Here is a 25,494-nt window from a genome sequence, read left to right as displayed (position 1 = left end):
GCAGGAAGATGATTGCAAGTTTTTTTGATGGGTTGATGCGGGTCTAATCCCAAGCCAAGACAATTACTTTCAAAGAGTGAAACTTGAACGAGACCAATTCGAATATCAACTTAGAGCCAAATCGTTAATTGAAGGTGTTCTTGAAGAGAAATTGAGCACGAAACTCAGGAGTGTGAAGCTTGACCTTCAAAATTGCTAAAACAACCAAAATGTCCCGAAAGTTTAAAATCACAATCTTGTTGGTATGCATTGTAATTTTTCTACTTTTGTAACAAAGCTATGTAGTGTTGACTCTTTCGTTATCTTGTCATGTTGATTACATTTTCCATTTTCAGATGTCATATGAATATCAATCGAATATCATACGAATATGATACAATAAAAAATTAGTCACAAATCAGGTACACAAACTATACACATAAATCACGAATGACATATTTGTATGAAATAACATAAATCATGAATGAAGTATTCAAATTTGTATGAAATAACAAAAATCACGAATGGAGTATTCAAATTTGTATGAAATAACACACTATGTACACAACTGAAAAATAACCAACGAAGTACTCCATCACATGAATTTTCATTAAGTACGAGAGTAATTAAACATACATATCACTGCCACCAAAATATTTACCAAAAAACAACCATTCAACATACGGACAGAAAAACAAAAACCATCATTCAACATACATGCACCATACCGTTTGACAAAAACCATCTCAAAAACCTCCAAACAAAGACCAAGTTTTTAGAGTAATATGTAACTTTTCCACTGCTGCTTCAGTAAGTAAGGTTGTCAATCTTCATCACCGCGTCGGCCACATCGCTGAGGCTGAGTCCTGGCCCTGGTCCGAGTGCTATGCCCCGGAGCCGAAACATTAGGCTGCAACAAATAATATTATATATGAGAAACCACTTTGTACGAGTAGAGAATATATATGCGGCTACTTAAGGAATAGTACCTCTTGGCGTTGGCGATTGTTTGGCGATTCGGGAAGTTACTCCCATCTGTCGTACGCGACCCACTTTGCTGTGAACTTTCCCCAACTTCAGAACGAGCATCTGTCTGAGGATCATTGCTGCATGTCCTCCTGTTATGACCTTCCTGCCCGCACCGGCAACATCTCATGACGAAGGTTCGTCGCAGTGACTCACTTCCGTTCGCATGAAGACGAATCTGGGGCTCCTCACGCCTCAGTTTCTTCGGTCGTCCACGCTGTCCCTTTATCCTTGGGGGCGCCAGTTCCAATCCACCATCAGAACTCTTGGGCCAATTGTCCAACCCATTGATTGGGTAAATGACATTCTCGTACAACATCATCATTGTGGACTTCAAATAATAGCGGGAGATGTATTGCGTGACATCCTCGCCATTCTTGTTGATTGTAACGATAGCATGAGTGCACAGGATCCCTGTTTGCTGCCACAGTCTGCAAGAGCATGTAAAATCACGCATGTTCACAACATATTGGCCAGACGACCCTAATACTTGGTACGAAGCCTCCCCGTTCCATGTAGTTCTCCACGATGAAGCCCTCGCGTACCACTTATCCACAAGCTCCATGATAACAAGAGGGACTGCGTGATCGTAGCTTTTGATCCACTGGCCTTTGATCTGAATCCTTTCCACCTGACTCGTTCGAATGTCTTCCAACATACTGATAATAGCTTTTTCTCAAGCCAATACAACCTTTGAATTAAATGTCTCACAAATATTGTTGAGGAACACATCACAACAAGTATGTAGGGAGAAAAATGCATTCACCCATATTTCTTTAGGAGCAACCCCAGAAAGCCACTGATGTGCTTGGGGATACTCAGCCCGCAAAGCATCTATCTTGTCCACATAATGTTCGAGGGTTGTACTTGCGGCAATCTCCCACAACCGGTCTTTGAAATTTTCCTCGACGAATCTCTTCTTGAAATTGTTGTATATGTGCTGAACACAGAAGCGATGCTCGCTCTGTGGGAAATCCTCAAGAATCACTTTTGCAAGACCCTGCCAGCCACCGAGTGCAACACAACACAACACAACACAATTACCACATAATCACACTGACAATACTGAATGTATTGATAAAATCATAGATAAAGTATTAAACTTTAATCACATATGAAGTATATATGTAATAGTGAAATCACATAAACCATACCTTTTGTTGGTCAGACATAAACACATATCTTGGGCCATTTGCATGCAAGTCAAGGTCATCAGACAAGTATTCCAGAAACTACTTCCACTGGACATAACTCTCGGCCTTAGTCACAGCCCAAGCAATCGGCCACCAGCCATTGTTGGGATCAATCTCATTGCTGTCATTAGTTGTCCTTTGCACACGACACGAAGTTTGTCGCTGTCATTTTTTTCACGTGCACCCGTCGTCTGGTCATTATTGCATACAGCCTCAAGACATCATAGAAGAAATCTCTATGCTTAAAAACATTACCAGGCTTCCACAATGGAAGCTCATTAGGCAGGAGCTTGAATGAGGTTTACTTTATACCTTTCTTCTTCTTCAAACCCTCCAAATCTTCAAGGTCTTCAATATCTTGTAGCTCGTCCACACTTTCATCCTCGCAAAGTGGGTTCTCTGTTGTGTTCCTCTTTTCAACATAAGGCGAATACTTCCTCCGCCATTTCTCCCCTGCCCCCGTCGGGTCTTCACCTTCCCTCGGCTGGTCTACATCTCTGGCTCCTGACACGCATGTTGTTGCTAGAAAATGGATTCATAATAGGATGTAAACAGCTGCTCATCTCAGCACATGTGTGCCAACGAGATAAAATGGTCATCTCATCATCTTCATCATCAGTCGGAGGTCCCTCGTTATGGAGATGGCAGCCGTTCGGAACATATTCAAATGATGGAATGTATACCTCATCTGGAGGTTCTACTTCCGGTACATCATGTGCTACTTCCGGCACATCAGATACTTCTCCCGTTGGAGCTCCATCTTGCACATCACGTTCGAATTCTTACATTAGCATTTCATCCGAAATGTCCTCGATGATAGGAACTTCCAACTACGGTTGACACTGAGGTTCCTCTGAATATTCCATGCTTGGTTGGTACACATTCTCTTCAACTGCACTTGGCTCTTCCACTGAGTCAGAAACTCGGTCACGTGGATATGCAGGTGAAGGAGTAGGAATTGATTGCTCTGTCGGAGGACTAGGTATACATTGTTCATTTGAAACTGGGGCCCTTAGAACTACAACCTACAATCGACAAAAAGATAAATCACAAATGAATACCAAACATAAAACATAAATCACAAACGTAGTTCAAAGTTGTGTAGTAACCTCTGCCACGCATTCGTGGGCATCTCATTCAACTACTCTAACTTCTTCAACTTCTTCTTCTATGTCTTCAATCTCAGGTTGTACATCTGATATAAATTGGGTAAGAATTGATTGCCCCATTGGAGTAGGAAATGATTGCCCAGTTGGAGGACTTGTCATGGAATCAACTGATGACGGTCTTGGGATTGGGACATCCTACAATAGACAAAACATAAAACATAAGTCACAAGAAGACCCAATATTGTAACTCATAAATCACAAACAATACCTCTACCTCTTGCACGAATGCATGGACGTCTCCTTGTCCAACAACTCCAACTACTGCATCATTCTCTTCACCCTCAACCTCAATGATGAGTCTCGTTCTCGGCCTTGGTTACTGGTCAGTATAAGGTGCTTTATTGGATAATATCTGCAAAATAGCTGCTAAAGTGTGCATGTTGAAGTACTAAATCAGGAGGAAAGGTTCAGAAGGAATTCAAGAGAAAAAGCTGCGAAAAGTGTGCAAACTGGTTAGTATGAGCAGAAAATACGCAAACTAGTCAGGATGGATGCTACAGAACTGGACACGAGAAGGAAGGACTTGCTTGGAATAATCGCATATCTAAAGAAGGGCAAAATTGTCATTCCACATGAAGAGAAAGCCCTAGAAATTAGGGCAAGCCACCCTATAAATAGGAGCTGAACATAAAGAAAAGAGGAGGATTTTGACACCACTTCACTTAGGACTTATCATCACTTTTGAGGAGAATAGCTCCACTAGCTCTAAGTTCCATCTAAATCCAGCAGCCTGACTTGAAGATTCCGGCCACCTGCCTGCGAGGAGCATCATTCCTGATTCATTCCAGCTACCGTAGTTCCAGAAATTCCTTCAGTTTCAGTTTCCGATAAGCCAAACAATCTTTTACTTGCTTTGTTTTTAAAATTTCTTAGTTTAAGTACTTGTTTTTTTGCTTGCCTTTGACTTGGATTCCAGTAGCTACTTAGTTGGAACATCTTTTGGGTGATAATCTTGAATGCAATGAAGTTTATTGTGGTTTTATTTTGTGTTTCAGCTTGCTTATTATTTCTCTCTGCCTAGTAGCTAGATCTGGTAGTTTTACGTTGATTTCTGTTGTTTAAGTGCTTGAATCTGCTTTGCTTAGTTAGATCTAGGTTTTCTTGGAGTGTTTACAAGTTTTAATCAGGTTAAGTTCCTCAAAAATGCATGGGAATCGTTTCTGCTTGCTTCTGTCACCTTGTCCCGCTGACCAGTTTGCGTAGATCTCAGTTTTCTTAGCTTTCGTTCTCGATTTCAAGTTAAATATTGCATTTACGAATTTTCAAGCTTGATCATTCATCAATGGAGTTTGTTGATCTTGTTTGTTTAGCTTGGTGAAGAAGATAATGTCACAATCAAAGAATGGGACCACTTGTGTTGCTTTTCTTGCTTTTTGCTTTTGTACTTGCATTTTTTCAGCTTTTCTGCACACCCAGGAGACAGTCTGACAGCATGTCCTTTGATTCTCTTTACCTTTTGTCTAGCCATTTTTAGTAAGTTTCGTCTAGTAGTTTCTCACATGCACACTCGTACCCTAATTTACACACGCACTTTAATTTCTTTTATCACGCAGCATTTAGAGCCCACCCTGACCTAATGGTCATGAGGGGTATAGGTTCCATTTCATTTTCCGACTAGGTAAAACTCAACCTCAAAAAAAGCGTGGTAGCTAACCAACCGCTCCCAGAATGTCATCGCAAGTGTATCTCGCCTACATCCATCTCTGTGGGATTCGACCCTTACTCCACTATACTAGCCAGTAGAAGTGGGTTGAGGTATTTTTTTTTGTTGATAGGGAAGATAGACACAGCTAAGTCTAGGTACCTTCCTGGCCAGTTGACACACACACACAGAGTCATAGTCTCATCTTTTCCCTCTATCACTCAACCATAATAACTTCGGGTTGTGCTCCTTCTGCACTACTACATGATGCAAATGTTTCCATCAAATTCTTCCGAGCTGCCTCCTCTTCCCTCTTCCATTGCCGACGTTTGTCTTCTAAACTTTTGGTCAAATACTCTTCAAACTCAACATCCCTAGGGTACCACTCAATCATCAATAATGGTGACAATGGTTTCCTCTGCTCTTCCTTTTCGGTTTAGGCTTCGACACAATTGGTTCAGGTTCGTCAATCTCTTCAATGACCACTGCGGATTTTTTACAAGCTTTGTGAAATTTTAGAAACTCATCCGCTTCTTCCTTTCGCTTCTTGAGTAAGGCGGCCGCCGCCTTAATCTCGACGACGTAAATGTGAACTAGTTTTGTGCTAGTAGCCGCGACTTCGAGAAAAGTGGTCAGATGTGGGTCGTCAATAATGGGCAGCAACGGACCTCCTATGTCAACGCCCATACACTCATCACTATACTTTGGATGAACGTAATAGAACTCGCAGACGGTTTTCCTATCATACCTCAACCTCAACACCATACTGGACATATCTAAGAGCTCGAATTGGTTAATGTTGCAAAAGTCAAAGAATGTCAAATGACCCCCAACATACTTCTCCTGTTCATTGATTTCGAAGATTAAACCACCGTGATGAAAAGGAACGGAAAACCTCCCGGGATGCTCCTCTATTAGGGTTATTAGAAAATTAGAAAAATACCAAAATTAAACCAACAAATACAACATATAAAGTCAAAAATCAGAGCACCAAACGCCACGACATCAAAAGAAATTCCCAAAAAGAAACAATTTTTGGAACCCTAAATCACAGACTGAATCTCTTGGTTGGTGGAATTAAAGTGAACGATTTGTGAAATTGTAAAATACAACTTACTGTATTCCTCCTCCCGGACAAAGAAATCCAACTCAGGATTGCGGATAATCCCATGTTTATGGGTCTACGTCGATTACCTCCGGACCGCGTCTAGGTGCAGCCACTGGCGGAGGTAACAGTGGCGGTGGCGGTTACTTTTTCCGCCGTGACGAACTACGGGAGGAGGACGCTCCAGAGGAACCAGCCCGGTTTCATTTTGGCGGCATTGATGAAAATGGCGTCAGAAAACCTCCGAAAATGGAGTGATGGAGTGGAGTGAGATGAGAGAGCGAAAAGGAGTGAAAGTGAAACTGAATTGGAGGGAAGAGAAAAAGAAGTGTTTTAATTTTCATAAAATATCAATGCAAGTACATACTAGGTGGCGTATGGGAAGCGAACCGTCTGCATTATTTCGAGGAAGAGAGAGGAGAAAAGACATGACATTTCGGTCATATCATTGGTAGGGTGTCAGCCACAGTGCATGTTGCAGGTGTATGCAGAGCACTAGCATAGGCGACGTCAGTAAATAGACGAGAATGCCCTTCCAGGGCATTAGGGTGTTATCGTCCGAAAAAACCTGGTTTGTGATTGTATATTTTGTTAGACTCCTGTGGTGGTATTTTTTTTGTTAGTAGTCACCGGTGTTACAAACCCAAAAGTTATGGACCTTTCATGCAGTTCATTCTAAAAATTAAAATAATATTTAAAACCACATCAATATTCAATTTTAAAATCAATAATTAAACTAAGAATTCGTATCACATAAAAAAAAAAAGCTATAACATAATAACAGAACAAAAGAATAAAATGTGTAAACTATCTAACATCTATAAAAAAAACTTGACGGCTAATTTAATTTCCAAATTCATACAACTACCTAATAGCTAAAATAAAAACAAATTCATACACATACATTAAAAATATAAATGAGATATAAGAATCAAACACGGGTCAATCGAAGTACTACAACAACCACTAGGCCACACAAGGTTTTTGTAAAAGCAGTAATACATTATTTTTTGGTACAGTTGTACCCACTTAATTTTAGCTAGATACGGCACTGCAACTAAGTTGAGTCGTCCTTTTAGTACGTTTAAACAAAGTTCAGTCATTTTTTTAAAAAAAAACCAAAACATCCAACTACTCTTACTTTATTTCATTACATATTTTACTCTTTCTTATATATCCTACTTCTCTCTCTCATTTCACTTTCATGTAATTTATTCAACGTAATTTCTTAATTTCTATATTCAAAAGTTTTGTACCAACTTAATTGAAAAGAGGGAAAGAGGGAGTAGTATTTAGTTTGTTGCATAGGTGGTTCATCAACTTCCAACCTAAGTATACCGAATACTACCCTTCGACAATATGGTTAATTTATTAAAATATAATTTTAATTTAATTTTTGTTAGAAGTCCGAAAACAAAAAACAATCTGATTATTCTATGTAAATGGCTAGAATTGTTATGTTTTTATTATTTTTGTTAGAATTAGCTTGTCTTAAGCAAAGTGGTTATTAATGGTGTAGACAGTAAAAACTACATTGATACACTGATGATTTATTGGTTTCTTCTTATATTTTTAAAAAAATAGTAGTAATATGGAGTATTACTGTACAGTTGCAGCTAAAAATAGTAATATGGAGTAACCGTCCGCGAATAGGAGTCCCGTTTTGCTAGTACACCAGTGCAACTAGAAAATAGTAATATGGAGTATTTTTAGCTGAACACATTATTTTGGGGGTATAGTTGTACACACTCAAACACTTTCTTAAAACCCGCACCGCCCATGAATGTGACTCCTATTGCCGGACGGAATGAGTAATGTCTTATTTTACATTACATACACAAGTACTCACACAATTGGTTTATGTATAATTGTTGGAACATTTTAATATGGTCCAACATAATAGTCTAAAGATTGTATAATATTAATGACTATTTATTGATTGACCTGATTACGTGATCTACTAAGGTTATATAACTTATAGGGTTAAACGATTATCTATAAAAGTATGAGGACTATTGTACAGATACTACTTTGGATAACTTTAATTTTGTTACGAGCGAAATTAAAGTTATAATAAAGTTATGGACTTATTCTCTAAATACATGGTTATGGTCCCCAAGTGCAACCTATAAATAGGTTAATAGATTCTCATTCCTATTGATCGGACGTATAACTTCACAGATTACAGAGAATTTGTGAATGCGTTGTCACTTGGAAGACTAATTTCCATACTTCAGAATCATCAAGAACATCAAACATCATGAATCCAAATCCATGTACGCTTCCACTTTATGTTTATCAATCGTATTCGACATGTATGATTTATGTGATGATTTGTGTGAATCATTAATTTGATTCCAACAATAATTTCTTACCAAAATCGAACATATACATACAAGTCGCAACCAACACATCTTATTTCCACCAACATTCGTGACAGATTATTTTGGTCAAATTTTACATGATTGAAATTGAGTATATAAGTACCTCAAACAAACCTTACTTCATTACAACAATCAAAGCAACTACTCTTCATAGTAATATCATTCTCGAACTAGAATCATGTCAAAAACCATACATCTCTGCTTTGTGATTCTTGCTGTAATCACAATCCATAGTAAAAAATGTGATGCAGCCCGTCATCTACTGCAGTCGATTCCCGGGTTGCCAACGATCCCATCAACGTTTCCTATGTCAAGTCTCCCACCAATGCCATCGATTCCAATGTTCCCAACTCAACCAACTATGCCCAAGCTTCCCCCATTTCCTTCGATCCCTACAAGCTTCCCAAATATACCTTTCTTCCCTAGCTTTGGCCTTGCCCCACCACCTTCTAAGTAACTTTGTTATTTATTTATCATATACTCTCAATTGCGTGCGGCCATGTTATGATCGGTTTTGTAGATGCGACACTCAACAAAATACGATATATCTGTCCAGCATAGTATCATGCATTCGTTGGTGTAACATATGTACTTTTATGTATTACAGTTTCCTAATATTATGACACATGTTTAGAGTTACTCTCCATCTGATTTGAATTTATGTCTGTGTTTCCATAATTGTATATGTACTTATGTAGTATGTACTGATGAACTAAAACACTAAAGCAAAATATGACATTAATTAAATTGATAAGTCAGCAAAAGGGAAAACTTGACTTGGTAACTAAACTCAAAGAGCTCCTTAAGGTATCACATATCTCAGTCTTATATATGAGCTTTCTAAGCTCTGAGACAATAATGTCGTTCGGTTCTCGAAGAAATCATAAAAAGCGGGAAGAGCAAAAACTGGGATAATCTTACTTCTAATGACTCAATTCTTCAAGTTTCATCCCAGACAATGTTGCAAGTTCTTCCAATGGCTTCTCACCGCTGAAAACCTGTGGCCATCTGAGCAAATTAGACATCTAAAACACCATCATCAAAATTAACACCCTTTTTTCAATAATGTCGAATCCATCGAGAAAAGGGAAACGTTAATGGCATGATGGTTTTTGTTTATTTGAAATATACTAGCGATTTACTATACCAAGGTATGCAAACTAACTACTACTAGTAGAATAAAACATTTCATCAATGCAGATTTTTGACAAATACACAGATCCATAGATATACGATACGAAAACCAAGAAGGCAGAAAGATTTGGCTCAGATGAAGAGGAGTTTGCACCTGGCCATTTATTTCCCAAGACGGAAAATATTTAAGGTCAATACCATAACAGGCCTCGGCCATTTTAGTTCCTGCCTTTAATCCATCAGGATAGCACTCTACGTAATCTAACAGTTTAGTTGCTTCGCGCCCAAATATCTGTTTCATTTGCAGTACAAAACAACAAAAGCAAAAGGAATTTAGAAGAGAATATCTCAAATATCTTCTGTAGGTCAATGAAAAGAACCAAATTAAGGATTTATAAATTTTCTTATTTTATCTCTATATCGTGAAATTCATCCTTCCCCTTAAAAGTCCTAGATATATACACCACAAGCTTCTAGAAGAATATGGCAGATGCTAAACCAAAAAGGGGGTAAAGAAAGAATGAAAGAAGTTGAAGTAGAATAATGAAATCTTTAACAATGATGAGGGAAAACTTTTGGAGTCTGACTTATATGCTTCAAATGGATAGCACGAAACGAGAAGAACTAAAATATCACCATTCAATCCAGGAGAGCACTTATTCATGCTGTTTCTCAGTGCTACAGAATATCAGTAAAGCAAATGAGGAGTTTCTTACTGATACTTTTAGCAAGTCGGAGATTCTGATCTTTTGTTCAAGTGTAACAGTGTAAACCTCAATAAAGCTGAGAGGTTACATTTCAGGATTACGAAACCATACTTCTCATTTTTATGTTTCTAGTGGAGTTCGACGGAAGTAATGATCACAAGTTTGTAGAGCAAAGTTTCCAACTCAAACAACATGAGAGAAAAAGAAAATTACCACTTTCTGATGCACACAATGTGAACACCAGAAAGCCCCATATAGTCTCGCTCCAGTAGAGTGCAGATGTTTTGCAAGAGAAATAGCCAAAGGACTGGATTCAGTTGTGATCTCTTTTTCTACATATGGTAATTCTGTCATTGCAAAACTGTTGGATACACAAGAAGAAATAACTTAATACACATATTACGGGATGCATGAGCTCTGAGCATCAAAATCTAAACTCTGTAGTACCTTGATGAAACAGGTTGAAAAACATTATATGATGCGGCCAAGGCTATAATAAGCAAGCTAGCCATGCATAACTTTGAGCCCAACATCTCTTTAATCCTGTCGATCCCAAGATTCTGCAGAAGGAATTCACAACTTCTCTTCATTGGTAACGTAGTGTAAAAAAGAGAGAAGAAAAACTAGGTAGAACCTTTATGGTAATCAAGAACAAACTGAAGGTTAGTGCTGATGATGTCAAACAGTATAACCATGACTCTCCACCAAACTCGGTGCTCAGGGTATACAGAAAGTACGTAGCAGCAACTGCCATGGAGGTAGTCATCCCAACCAAGACCGTATCAGCATCCGTTTTTCTTGACATCAAACGGCGTATTCTGGAAACCAATATGTTGTCCTAGGCCGAGAATCGCAACTAATCCATAGGCGGCCATGCCGTATAATGGCAGAGGAACACCTTAATATAGACAGCATCAATGTTATACTCTCTCGTCAAAGACACAGAAACAATTGGTTTAAACACAAGTGGTGGTGCTGATTTCCCTTAATACAAAGCAAAAGCCAACTAGAAAACATGCATTCTTAATAAAGTTCTGTTGGCAACACTAGCCAAACAATTCCATCACAAATTAGTCACAATCGCCTAAAGCGGAGGGAAAATAATAACCTAACTATTTCAACATTAGTCAAAGAAGAATACCTAAAATGGAAGCGAAGTAATTGTTAAGGATGCCATCGCAAGATCCCTCTCCAATGGGGCACAATGATTCCGAATTGGCGAGAGTCAGATACGCCGTCTCCAGAAAACCAACGCCGCCGAGAGCGGCGCACCATCCGTATGCTGAAATGAGCCCGTCACTGGCGGCGGAGGAGTCGGATTTGGCGGTGCGCTGGCTCCCAGCCGAATCGCAGCTGACTTTCAGCATCAATAACCTGTGATTAGAAGCTCCTTTCTGCAATGACAACGGATCGGATTAATCGGTAGCCGAAGTGATAACCTAAAATCAAATACTAGTACTAAAACACGCGTAATCGGAGAGAAAATGCGGACCTTGAACAGAGACGCCGAGAGCTGAGGATGCGGCGGAGAAGTGAGGAGCTGCCGGGGAAGAGACGACGGTGTTTTAATGAGGAAACTGGTGCTCGACATCTTCGTTATCAGCAGTAATTTGATCAAATTGTATGTTGCAGTTGAAATTTAAATCAACATCAAACTCAAATAAAATCGGTAGTTTGATAATGTAGTTTAAGCTCGAGTAAATCAAGAAGACAAAACTCAGCTATTAATTTTTTAGTGCAATTTCATATTTTTAATTCCTCGAATTTGCTCTTCAGAAAAACGTGCTGGAAATGTTAGGGGAGAATATACATTGTTGCCAAAGACACCAATTTTATTTAGAAAAATATATACTCCCTCCCCCCCTGCCGGAGCAGATCACCACTCCAAAACACCCGTATATTTCCTACTCCACACTCACAACAAAATAAACTAGACTCATCATCGCTTATTAAAATTGCTCGTGTTATAAGATTATTTTATTTTGTTATGATTGTGGAGTAGGAAATGGATTGGTGTTTTGGAGTAGGTGATCTGCTCCGCATCCCAGCTCAAGTGATTGATTTCTCTTTGTCCGTTGCTTTGCGAAGATGATAATAAATAGTTAAAGTGTAAAGAAATAAAGTAAGAGAGGGAATAATATAGAAGAGAGTTTTATCTACATTATTCTCTTATTTACTTTACTTTTTCTCCATTTTAACTATTTATTATCATTTTCTCCAAACACGTGCCGGAAAACAGTCAATCACTTGAGATGTGATGGAGGGAGTACAATAATTTCAATGAAGAATTATGGAATTCCAATTCTTTTGATGATTGCCAAAATAAAATATGGTGTGTCACACTCTACTCACTCATCTCCCGTTCACTCTCTTGGTTGATGAGTTTAGTGGAATGGGATATGAAAGTAGGTAACATGAGTCGTGGGTGTTGTTTGTTAAATTTTTTGTTGTGTTGGGTTGGAGGAGATGGTAGCGAGTGGCATTAGATGCTGAGTTGCTGACGGATAAGGGTGTTAAGATGTTGTTTGGGTGATCTGGATATTGCACTTGCCGACATTGATGAACGTCTAATATACGAAATTCATGGTAACATACTAACATTCACTGTCGTTTGGTGTGCTCAGTTGTAGCAACGACCGTAAGCGCTCCGCCGATATTTTTTTTCCTCTGTTTAAAAAGGATTAACAATGGTTCCCCATCTACCCAGTGATGACTCGAATCCTCGACCTATTGGTTAGAGGGAAGTGTCATACCAATTGAGCTACGCTTGATTGTCTAAGCACTCTACCGATGGTGACATCATTAGTTGCACCAATTGTCGTGTCAATGGGATCGATAGGGAAATAGATGAATACAATACGGAGAAAGTGCGAGGGGGATCTGAGGAATGGAGCCTCCAAGTTAAAAGACTAATAACCTAACCATTAGGCAATCATGCTATTCTCCAGCTTGATTAAGGTATATTTAAGCTTTTCGGATGGTTGGAAGAGGTAACCTCCAGAATCCTAGATCCGTCACTGAATATGAGACAAAAATTTGTGGGCAAATGAAGCAATATGGATATTAGCTTGAGTTACCAGAAAATGTATAAATTTATATAATAATCTTCTTGATTAAATAATTTGAATAATTTATTTTATATCAAATGGTATTTTCAAATTTAAAATCTTTTATATCAATAATTAAAAAAAATGCATGTATACATTATTATTTATGGGATATATCTTGAAATATCCTGTAATAATTTTAAATTAAACTTATAACTACAATTTCAAGTAATAATCTTAAATAAAATTTAATAATATACTACTACTACTACTATATTTCAAATATGTGTACTTATTTGAGTGAACAACCATTTCTTGACGAACATAAAGAACCAAAATAAATAGTGCGTTGTACCTAAAAATTGCAACTGTAAACTACCGAAAATTTGTATAGTAGTACAAATTTAACACTTATACACGAAAATTTGAATCCGTAACTCATCTATGATGGAGTATTACTATTACATTGTATACACTTTGATTAAATAATCAATATTTCAAAATGAGCTTATAAATCTTGAGCTAGCAAATCACATTATTACTCAGATTATGTCGCTTATCAAATTATTACTACAATAATTTCAGTAATAAACAACAGAAAAAAAAAATTTGGTGGGGCCGAATCGAAGGTAGGAAGATAGTAGTAGCTGATAAGAATTAAAGAGGAAAAGAGCTAATAATTGCGATTTGCAGAGATATCTCTAATTTTAGTAATCGGAGCAAGAGTTTCAGACGCCGCAGCCTCTCTCTCCATCTATCTATTGATGTACAACTAAAGGAGTGCACTGTACAACCATCTAATGCTGAGTGAGGTTATGAGCATCGTGTGACGAAACAACAATGGGCGTATCATGCGGCAGCTCTCTCAGGGATTCGTGTAGCCGCGCTGCCGACCGATGTTCCCGCCTCTTCCCCTGCTTTTCCGACCCCGGTTGTTATTTACCCAGCTTACTTAGGTTTCCTTTTCATTTGATTTGGGGATTTTGTCTCTGATTGATTGTTTTGCTTTTGAATCTGTTTCTAGCCCGACGATCTGCTTTCTCTCTCAAATTAGCTTTGGTGCTGCTGCATATACTGTTTGTCGGTGTATTGTTTTTGTTCGACCGTGATTTGATTGAGAAGACCAAACACGAACAGTGGTAATCCACAGATACTTTGACTATATTTAACTTCTTTGTGTAAGTGAAATTGGGCACAAATTTGGTGTAATTGGGTGTGTGCGTGTGAGTCATAGTTGGTGGAGTGATCAGGAAATGGTAAAGCTAGCATTTTTTAGTCTGATGAGCTTCATATGTTGTTTTAGGATGCTAAGACGTGACATGGATATCGAGTTCAAATGCATATATGAGCTTTTTTCGTAGGGATATTTAAAATTTGTAGCTTAGATAGCCTCTAACTGCTCTTAATGGGACTAATCTGCTTAAATATTGAGTAGATATCTTCATAAGCGTTTAACACTACAATGGATTTGGAAGATAAAGGTCCTTGTGGCTTCCTTGAGTTGGTGTCGATTGGATTTATCCTAGAACATTCAACCAAAAGGGATGAAGAGACGATCTTAGTGGAAAATTCACAGCTACTAAACTGGAGTACCACTTCAGGAATTAGACTGATTGCCAGTTTTATAGTTTTGGTTCTAATCATAAATGTTATTGGCTTCTTGCATTTGCTTTTAGATCACTGGTCATTTCCGTTTATATGTTTATTGTGATGGTGGTAACATGCTTGCTTCTCTTTTTCAACATAGGTACACTGCTACGTATGTATTATTGTTTGTAGCTACTCTGGTTCAGTATTTTGCGACTGCGGGAACATCTCCTGGGTAATTATGTCGTCAAGCTGCATATGGTTCCCAATATTTAATTATCTATTCAGAACTTCTTCTGAGAAGTAGATCGTTTATTCCATAACTTTGTTGGTAAAGCCTCTGTATTTTTTTTCTTTGCAAATGTAGCTATGTAATCGATGTTCAAAAGGCTATTGATGAAAGGGATGCTGCAGCTAGAAGGACATTATTAGCTTCAGAGTAAGTTTGATTATTTTGTGAAATTGTGGAATAAGAGAATTTTTAAGTTCTCAGGAATTATATCCAGAAGGCTGTTCCAAATATGTATTTAGAAATTCTTCTGAGAAGCAGATCTCTTATTCCACGTTAAACATTGTTGTTTCTCGTTCTCTGAAATGTAGCATTCAGAAGGCCATTGATGATAGAGATGCTGCAGCTAGAAAGCCATTATTGCCCTCAAAGTAAGCAGGATCTTTTCTGATTCTTTTTATGAAATCAGCACCAGAGGCAGGAGTAATTTATAAATTAATAGCTCAGAAACTGTGGTGATCGTATTGGTGTTATATGTTGTGAATTGACCAATTGCCATGTTTTATTGTATGTCTTGTTATAACGTTTAAGCAAAGACAACCAGCTTCAAACAAAAATGGCGATGTTGCTATCACTGTGGATGGAAGGAACAATCACAGAGGAAATGCAACAGCTTCAAGCAAAAATGGCGATGTTGCTATCACTGTGGATGGAAGGAACAATCACAGAGGAAATGTAACAGCTTGGACTAAGTTAGTGATGAGTTTGTTTCCGCAACGGTCATCAACTACGTACGTGCGTATTTTGAATATTTTACGCCGTTCAAGACAAGGATTTTTTTACTTGTTCCATACGTATCTCTTTTTGATAACCTACTGTTAGAGTGGATGAGTAAGTTACTGTCACTTAATGGCTCCTTTTCTGAAACTAGAAAGGATTCTAAGTAGGACTTTCCCCTTTTAGAGTTTGGGACAGCGATATGAAGGTCGGTCTGACTTTAGTATGATGCTTAAACCTAATGAAATTTCATCTGGAATCTTGTCAAAAAACAGTATATTTGTTCAGATATCTGCTAGACTAGTATATTGTTTAGATTTGACTTCACATGGCTTTTTGCTCTTTTTAAAAATTATATGAGAACTTGGTACTATTTTAAATTATTAATACATAGAAAGAATCACCATTGCATGTTTGGTTGTGCAGAGTGCTGGTTGACAGATATTTTCATTCATAATTCTTGTATTTTGCATGTGAATTGGAGCTAATTGGTCACAAATGCTTGGCAGTCAGAAGATTCAGCAATTACTTGAAAAGAATATCTGGCAAATAAATTGCAATGTAGTGTAAAAAGAAATCTGCACAAAATCATAAAGAACTAGTTGAACTTTTGTCAGATTATGTGGTGGTAATACAATTGATGACAACAACATATTTCATTCCCATTCATAAATGTGATCATGATAGTTATATCCTGATATCTCAATATAGTACTATAAAATATCTTTCAATGGCATTATAGTTGCCTGCTCAAAAGTACTAAATTCCTTGTTTTGTTACTTCTTAGAATGGAGCTAATACGCTCTTTGGAATGGTGTTGCACTGTCACTATTGATAGCAGTGGGAAATAAATAACTAAACACAGTTTTATTTTGGTCACTGAACATACACTAATAATATACAAATTTATGTGTGGTGTCTTATTTATTTTCCGCAGTGAGGACCATAGATGCCTTGTGAAAATAAAAAACTGATGCAGCGATGCTTGGTTGAGAATTAGCATTGATTATACCTGAATAACTGTCATCGTTTCTGCTAATTGAAGTCATACAGTGATCATTAAAGCATTTGAATGCACATTACATCAATAACCATCTTGTCATAATTTTTAATAGAATATGTCTTTAGTACATATTTGTCACTATCACCAATTTTTTTTTCTGATCTATTCTCTCTTTGTAATGATTGTTTTTTCAGAAGTTTGATCTGCCCTTACTGCAACATCCTTCAGGTAGAATATTTTGTCCTCATCTTTATTGGGCATCCTGACATTTATGCTTAGATGAAGCAAAACCTGATTTCTTTTGGCGCTGATCATACATACCAATCTGTTGCTCCCAGCCTCCCATTGAGATTGGGTGTTTGGATTGTGTTTCTGTTATCTAAGAAACTGTTAGGATAGATTATCAAGTTGCTCAATCTCTAATCTTGCATATATAATTCCCATATATTCGATATAAATACTATGTTGTTAAGTAGGTCTGATGTATGTTAAAGAGTGGATAGGAACTACTGAATTGCATGCATCAGCTTAATGCTTCTCCAAAGTAATTATGATTGATGACCCTAGAAAAAATTTTGATCGAAATAGATCCTACGTTGGAATATTGTAGTATAACATTTACGGGACTCAATTGAGTGAGGCAAATGCTGCTTCTGCAAAGTTCTAAAATATGGAAAATAGTTGTCATTTGATGGTCTTGTATATTACTCCTTGTATCTTTGTTGGTGCTATGCAAAACAAGGGTTTGGGAGGTTATTTCTCATTTTTCAAGAGTAGAGAAGATTTATGCTGATTAAGTAGTTGTTCTCGTGCCCATTTCTTCCTACAAACCTTTATATGTCTATTGTTTGTCCAAATGTTATTAATTTCTAATCTCAGCACCATTATATTTCTTTTGTAGCCTCCACGAGCTAAGCATTGTCATGATTGTAACAAGTGCGTTCTTCAGTTTGATCATCACTGTGTTTGGCTCGGAACATGCATAGGCCAGGGAAATCATTGCCGTTTTTGGTTAGTGCCGCTATGTCTGTTGACATATTCAGTTTCTTATTAATGTTTCCAGTCCTAGCTTTTCATATCTTATTTGAGACAATGTCATCAAATTCTTTGATTTACTTGACTTGATGGATTGGAGAGGTAAGTTTTTGGGGGTGTGGATGGGGGAGTTATTTTTTTCCTGCTACAAGTGTTCTCTTTCAAGATAAGCTCCATTTATTTAAGCTGAGGAACGTTTCATGCTTGGTTGGATCGTTTTCATCATACAAAACTAATACGTATTTGAATGTGCAAACATGTTTTCTTTAGTTAAAATTGTTTTTTTTAATGGTAAAACAGGTGGTACATATGTGGAGAAACAGCATTGACCCTCTGGACTTGCATACTGTACATTGGATACCTCAAGTCTAACATATTGAAGGCATGGTATGTTACTTATTATGTATTAGAACCACATCTTCCTTCTCTTTGTCTATTTTGAAGAGGCCTTCTGATTCAAATTGAGTTACTGAGGGTGGTAGTTATTATAACTGGAGAATCCTTAACTTCTTTTTTTTTTTCCAAAATTATCGCATCGCAATCATAGATGGTAGGAATGCTTCCCCCTTGTTTTCCAAATCTTATTTCTACCAAGCCTAAGATATAGCTGATTTTGATATGGCCTTATAGTACTTAATTTTAGCTTATCATGATTGAGAACTCAAATGTATTTTCTTCAGGTGGGCAGATATAATATTGATTTTGCTATTGGCTGCTCTCTCAATTTGTCTAATATTCCTGATGCTTCTGCTCCTTTTTCATAGGTATGTTTAATCCATTGAACACACATGCTCTTGTGTTGCCTATCTTAAAAATGCAAATATTTAATACGAAAATAATTGTGCCTCTGCCTGTATAAATTAACAGTTTCCTTATCATGACTAATCAAACCACGTACGAGCTTGTGAGACGGCGAAGAATTGCATATTTAAGGTCTTCTTAACTCCGGTCTTCCTGATATCTTATGCTTCACAACCAATTCTTATTCTTTTGAATTATACTCCCTCCGTCCCGTGCTACTCGCACGTTTGCTTTTCGGCTCGTCACAAAGTCCTTACACTATTTATAATTTAAGTTAGAATTAATGCATTTAATTAATATGTTAGTTTAAGTTAAGAGCTCTTTTATTAAGTGATGTCTCATTACACCTAAAATTCTTTTTTAATTACACAAAAAAATCAATCCCAAATTTACGGCCTAAAATGAAAAGTGCGAGTAGCATGGGACGGAGGGAGTACTATAATTATAAATAAGTGTATACTATACAGGGGGATTCCTGAGAGAGTTTATCCATTCGACGAAGGAGTATGCAGGAATTTGTATATATTCTGTTGTGCTAGAAGCAGCAGCATGTACAGAATGGAAAGACTACCTACAGCTCAAGAACTTGAGGAGAAGTCCAGACCTTATACTTGCTATGATGTTCTATCGTGTCGCTGCTGCTGATGGAACCTGTCTTTGTATTTTCGATCTGTGTAAGATGCAAACTGAGGCTGTGCGATGCTGTAAACATGTAGTTTCTCTGGCAAACATTATTTCCATTTGGTTCTGTTATGGATTTAGAGTGATGATGAGAAATTTCCCATAGTTTTACACTGATATTGAAGCAAAGGATCTTTTTAGTCCATTCATATAGTGCAAAATCGACGTGTAATTTTGAGTACTGAATGTGTAAAATCGACATGTAATTTGAGCACTGAACATGTAATTTGGATGTCACGTCCTTATTCCGGCCACTATATGGTTTTTTACGAGAGATTTTGTTCCAATTTTGTTCCGAAAAATGAAACGATGAATATTAAATATCAAACATGACAATTTATAAATCGACATCACTAGAAGAGCAATAAGGTCACAAAAATATTTCGTTGGTGAGAAAATACACCAAAAACAAAATCCATGAGAATATCAACTCTCAAATAACAACATAAATCCCAAATATTCTTATTATTTCAAACATGAAAAAACAAGACTTGATTTAACCTAAATCCAAAATCCATGCTTTCAAATCGAAACACAAAACTCATTAAGCAAGAACTCGAAATCTAGCAATGAAGAAGCAAAAACACTCATTTCACAATCAAAAACCAAAATCCATCAAGCATGATCATGCCTTGCCTGAAAATCCTTCATGAAAGCCACAAGCTTCTCCACTCCGGCCAACGGCATCGCATTGTAAATGGAAGCCCTCATCCCGCCAACCGACCGATGCCCCTTGAGCTGCACCATCTTCTCCTTGGCCGCCTCCTTCACAAACTCGGCCTCGAGCTCCGGCTTCGCCAGCGTGAATGGCACGTTCATCAGCGACCGAACGCTCTTCTCCACTGGGCACCGGAAAAACCCCTTGCTCCCATCAATGGCATCGTAAAGAAGGCTCCCCTTCCTCACATTCTTCTTCTCCACCTCCGCTAGCCCGCCCTGCTCGACGAGATCCTCGAAAACCAGCCCGCACATGTAGATTCCGTAGCACGGCGGCGTGTTGTAGAGCGAATTGTTGTCGGCGTGGATCTTGTAGTCCAGCATCACCGGCGTGATCGCCTGCGCGTACCCGATCAAATCGGATCGAATGATTACGATGGTGACTCCGGAGGGGCCTACATTCTTCTGCGCGCCGGCGTAGATCATGCCGAATTTGGTGACGTCGACGGGTTTGGAGCAGAAATTGGAGGACATGTCGGCGACGAGGACTTCTTTTTGGCCCGCCGGGGTAGGGTAGGACTTGAATTCGACGCCGTGGATGGTTTCATTGGCGCAGATGTGGAGGAATTTGGCGCCGGGGGTTTGATTGAGGGAATCGAAATTGGGGATTTTGGTGTATTTGTCGGATTTGCCGCTCCAGATGGATTTAGGGTTACAGTACTTGGCGGCCTCTTTGAAGGCCTTGTCGCCCCAGGATCCTGTGACGATGTAATCGACGGCGTCGGTGGGGCTGCTGCAGAGGTTGAGCGGCGCGGCGGCGAACTGAGTGGTGGCGCCGCCCTGGAGGAAGAGGATGGTGTAATCGGGGGGGATGTAGAGAAGGGATCGGAGATCCGATTCGGCCTTTTGGATGATGGAGAGGAACTCCTTGCCGCGGTGGCTCATCTCCATCACCGACATGCCGGAGCCGCGCCAGTTGTAGAGCTCGGATTGGGCTCTGAGGAGGACGTTTTCCGGGAGGGTGGCGGGGCCGGCGGCGAAGTTGAAGACGCGGTCGGTGGTGGTGGAGGTTTGGGTTTGGAGGGTGGAGGAGGAGCAGGTGATGGAGAGGGGTCGAGTGGGGGAGGTGGTGGGGAGGGAGAGGGAGGTGGGGAAGGCGGAGATTTGGGAAGTTGCGGTGGGGTTGAGGTGGGTGAGGGGAGTGGTGGCGGCCGACGACGACGACATTGAGATGGACATTTATTTTGGAAAGATGGCGGAGAAAGGAGATCTGAGTGAGTGAGTGAGTGTGAATGTGAGTAGGTTGGGGTTGGTTGGTTGGTGGCATATAAATCAAAATTTAATTCTATATTGGACATGAATGAATAATTTTTATGGGAAAATGGAAATTACAGATCTCGACAAAAGTGATACTAGTATTTTTTATATTTTATCAGCGGACATTAATCTTTAATCTTCGTAGGAGGCGTTCGGTTGAAAAGATAAAATAATAATGAGATTCAATATAGGATAAGATAAGATGGGTCTTGTCTTAGATTAAATTAGTATTACTAAATTTTATATTGATGTTTGGTTAAATAGACTATGTCTTGGACTAAATTAGTACTACTAAATTTTATATTGATGTTTGGTTGAAAATACTATGTCTAAGACATAATATAAATTAAAAGTTTGGTTGTTGAAATTAATATAAATGTTACAATTAATTAATTTATTTATTATAAAATTTACAAAATCTTTTATCAAAATCCTTATCATAAACATTCGTGGTGGATTAAAATCTGCCCAAAAGTTTATGAACAAGGACTGCCAACATGGGTATATGACTGGTGGCAAACCTTTGGAACTTCTGAGAAAATACTTCCAGAAGAGTTTAAGTCCTTATTTTTTAAATGGAAACAAGTTTCTCCTGCATTAATAGAAGCAGAGAATCAAAATAGATTTTTCATAATATGGAGACTCTTCATTTCTATGCAGAATTTGGTATCCCATGGATCTGGAAATGGGAACCAGAAATTGGTTTTGATCATAATAATGTTCCGTGCCTTAAAAGGAAGTTCTTCACTAGGTTTTGGCCTACAATGATGGAGAAGGACAAGTCAGGAGATATTCAAGGTCTCCAGACTCTTCAATTAATAAAAGAGAAAGTTTCTTTTTATAAAGAACAAAAGAGAGTTAATAAATCTCTGAAAAAAGACATTTCTCCTTTTGAAGAATTCTTGAGAAAGACATTCCTTAATATCCCAATAATTGAAGTTTATAACTTCTCTGCCACCATTATTATTCTTAACTTGACATTCTCTTTCTCTTAGGGTTCCAAAACCCCAATCTTCAGCTGTTATTATTTGCTTAATAATAATTCTGCTAAAATTATAAACTTTAGCTTCCCTAAAAGTTTTGAAATGCCTGATCTCACATGCTCCCATGCTTGTCAGGAATTCTTCATAAAAAATTCTTCTTTTATAAGAAGGAGCAGCATATGATGCTGTATCCATATAACGCTGCATAAGCTTCCAAGGCTCCTTTTCCCATCTAAGGTCATGAGTCTCAAGGAAGACAATGATATCTTTGAAGGGAGAAGGAATATACTTTTCTCTGTCTTCTGATGAAGTAATTGCCTCAGCATAAGATGTTGAACCTTGAACTTTATTAGCCCAAGATGATGAGGTTCCCTCATTATCCTTTTTCGAGTTCAGATATTCCTGAACTTTCTGAAATAATTCTGGATTATCTTCCAGTTGGTCGATACCTGTGATATTCTCTTTAAAGAGTTTCTTATTACCATGCTGAATGATGGGGATTCTTCCTCCTCTTCCTTTATAAAAGGAAGGGAATTGGCTCCTATGGCCTCTTCCTCTGGGGAGCATAACTACAAAATGAAACGTTTTTAGGTTAAACCAATGAGAATAATCATATTAATTTTATCTTCACAATTTCTTATCAGTCTTTTAAGATTAAGAGCTTCTTCCAAGATAGGTCTAAGGGAATCCAAGGTCTCCATCTTCTAATATAATACCTTTCTCTGTCAAGTTCTTCCATTCTAATCTTATAATTAAAAATCATATTTTGGAGATTCCTAATCTCCTGTTTATAGTGATTCCTGTAAGGATTAACCATTAGTAATAAATTATCTGGTTAGGAAATCGGGTAAATTATTGTCCGATCCTTTTTTATAAATAATTTTCAAAATCAAAAGGAGCAAGTTGAGCTTGCCACCTAGCAAACATCTGCTTAGAAACATCATGCTTAAATCTTTATCAAACAAAAATTTTGCTGCCTGGCAATCTGTTTTTATTACAAAACTCTTATTAAATAAATCGTCTTGAAACTTTAAAACGCATTTAAGGATAGCCAGAATTTCTTTAACAACCGTAGCATAGTTCTTTTGACTACTATTCCATTTTCCTGAGTAAAATCTAACAAGATATTCTGTTTATTTGGATCAATTTGTTTAAGGATACCTCCATATCTATATTTGAGGCATCAGTTTCTATAATTTTTTCCCAATCAGGATTAGCAATTAAGAGGCAAGGGATATTTTAACCTTTTCTTTTATCTTTTTAATAGCTTCTGTATGACTATTATTCCAGGGCTTAGGATCCTTCTTGAGTCTTTTCATAAAGAATAGCTGTATCTTGAGCAAGATTTTTATAATAAGGAGAAATATAATTAATACTCCCTAGGAATCTTTGTAATTGAGTCTTATCCCTTATTTCATCAGGAAATTTAGACGCAAACTCGATGCTTCTATTAATAGGAATTATCTTTCCTTTCTCAATATTATGACCTAAAAATCTAACACAAATCTGAAACAATTTCATCTTAGATTTGGATATAACCAGGCCATTATTTGAGATAAGATTTTTAAAAATTCTGAGATGCTCAAAATGAGTTTGGATGTCTTTTGAAAAGACTAAGATATCATCGATATAAACAATGATAAAATCACTGTAAGGATTGAATATATCATTCATGATTTTTTGGAATTCTGAAGGTGCGTTTTTTAAACCAAAAGGCATCACCTTCCACTCGAATTGTCCAAAAGGAACATTAAAAGCAGTTTTATAAACATCCCTTTTATTAATCTGAATCTGCCAATATCCAGATTTTAGATCAAATTTTGAAAATATAATAGCGTTTAAAAGCCTATCTAATAAATCTTTTTTATTGGGCATCGGATATCTAAACCATTTCAAGGCCTTATTAAGCGGTTTATAGTTAATAACTAACCTTGGAACTCCTCTTTCTTGCTCAGCTTGCTTATTAACATAGAAGCTGTGCAGGACCAAGGGGATTTAGAGGGTTGTATGAGACCTTTTCTTCAAGACTTTTGACTTCTTTTTTACAAGATCCAGATACTCTTTATTCATTTGACCTGGTCTAGCTTTAGTAGGGATTCTAGAATCATCAAAATCATCTTCATAATCAAGGTTAACAATATGTTTTTTCCTATCCCAAAAAGCATTAGGATGTTCATTACAAATTGTTCAGTAAAATTATTTTCTATTAATTTAATTTTTTCTTTAAGCTTCGGATTTTCCATTGGGCTTCAATATTAATAGAATTAATTTCTTGTTTTATAAAATTAATTTGGTTTTGTTTATTAATAATATTTTCTCTAATATTATTCAGGACTCTGGTAATAGGTTCTGTGACGAAAGGAAACTCTAAAGATATATCACCGAAATTTCCTATTATGCCTTTGTTATCAACTCTGATAGGTAAGATTCTCCTAAGGAAAGGAGTTCCTAATATAATTTGGTTTGAAATATTCTTAACTAAAAGAAAGCTATTAGGAATACAGCTTTATTTTTACATATAAAAAGCTTTAGGAAGTTTATAACTAATTTCCATTTTTTGATTATTAGCAGAGAATAAATTATGCGAGGTTTTTTCAAAGTACCTAGTAGGTATTAAACCTTCCTGAATACAATTAAGATCTGCACCACTATCAACAAGAGCAATTAATTCTTTCTTATAATTATTATCAATAAGAAGGATGATTTTTATAAACCATTTCTGAGAAGTAATAAATTCAAGTTTTGAAAGAAATAACCCTTTGTCGTTGCTATTTGAAGTAGAAACTTCTTTTCCTTTTTCAATTGTTGAGATACGTAAATCTTGGATCCTTAAGTTATCTCTTAATTCTTTAATTTCTTTTTTAAGGTTATCTATTTCTGAATTTAAATCTTTTACCACTGGTTTATTAGAGTATTTTTGATTCATTAACCTTTTAACTTCGGCCATAGTATATGGCTCTGAATTATTATAGGTCATAGTATAAGGTTCATAATCATCGTTATCTTTCTCAATTATATCTTTCTCAATTAAACCTTTA

At 37.3% G+C, this 25,494-nt stretch overlaps 2 protein-coding genes and 1 pseudogene across 4 annotated transcripts; 1 reads left to right on the top strand and 2 right to left on the bottom strand.

The window, feature by feature from the left end:
* Nucleotides 1–9,219: 9,219 nt before the first annotated feature.
* LOC121788395 lies at nt 9,220–12,137 on the bottom strand (annotated as a pseudogene).
* Nucleotides 12,138–14,079: 1,942 nt separating this feature from the next.
* On the top strand, nt 14,080–19,773 carry LOC121788397 (protein S-acyltransferase 10-like). 3 transcript variants are annotated; one of them, XM_042187077.1, is made up of 12 exons: nt 14,080–14,317; nt 14,411–14,525; nt 15,134–15,208; nt 15,341–15,412; nt 15,574–15,633; nt 15,799–15,993; nt 17,177–17,210; nt 17,884–17,993; nt 18,318–18,404; nt 18,698–18,781; nt 18,885–18,950; nt 19,331–19,773. In XM_042187077.1, exons 1-12 carry the CDS (start codon nt 14,227–14,229, stop codon nt 19,461–19,463), a joined length of 1,122 nt encoding a protein of 373 aa, XP_042043011.1. In that variant the 5' UTR covers nt 14,080–14,226; the 3' UTR covers nt 19,464–19,773. The 3 variants fall into 3 exon arrangements, with proteins under 3 accessions (XP_042043011.1, XP_042043010.1, XP_042043012.1); XM_042187076.1 differs by having other exon boundaries at nt 19,286–19,773; XM_042187078.1 differs by lacking the exon at nt 18,885–18,950 and having other exon boundaries at nt 19,286–19,773.
* Nucleotides 19,774–19,937: 164 nt separating this feature from the next.
* On the bottom strand, nt 19,938–21,459 carry LOC121788396 (phosphoserine aminotransferase 2, chloroplastic-like). The gene has a single exon (XM_042187075.1). It carries the CDS (start codon nt 21,393–21,395, stop codon nt 20,115–20,117), a length of 1,281 nt encoding a protein of 426 aa, XP_042043009.1. The 5' UTR covers nt 21,396–21,459; the 3' UTR covers nt 19,938–20,114.
* Between the last annotated feature and the right edge of the window lie 4,035 nt (nt 21,460–25,494).

The sequence above is a fragment of the Salvia splendens genome, unplaced genomic scaffold (assembly GCF_004379255.2).
Source record: "Salvia splendens isolate huo1 unplaced genomic scaffold, SspV2 ctg1030, whole genome shotgun sequence".
Taxonomy (NCBI): Eukaryota; Viridiplantae; Streptophyta; class Magnoliopsida; order Lamiales; family Lamiaceae; genus Salvia; species Salvia splendens.
The sequence above is the reverse complement of the archived record's forward strand: the minus strand, read 5'-3'. Positions and strand labels throughout refer to the sequence as shown.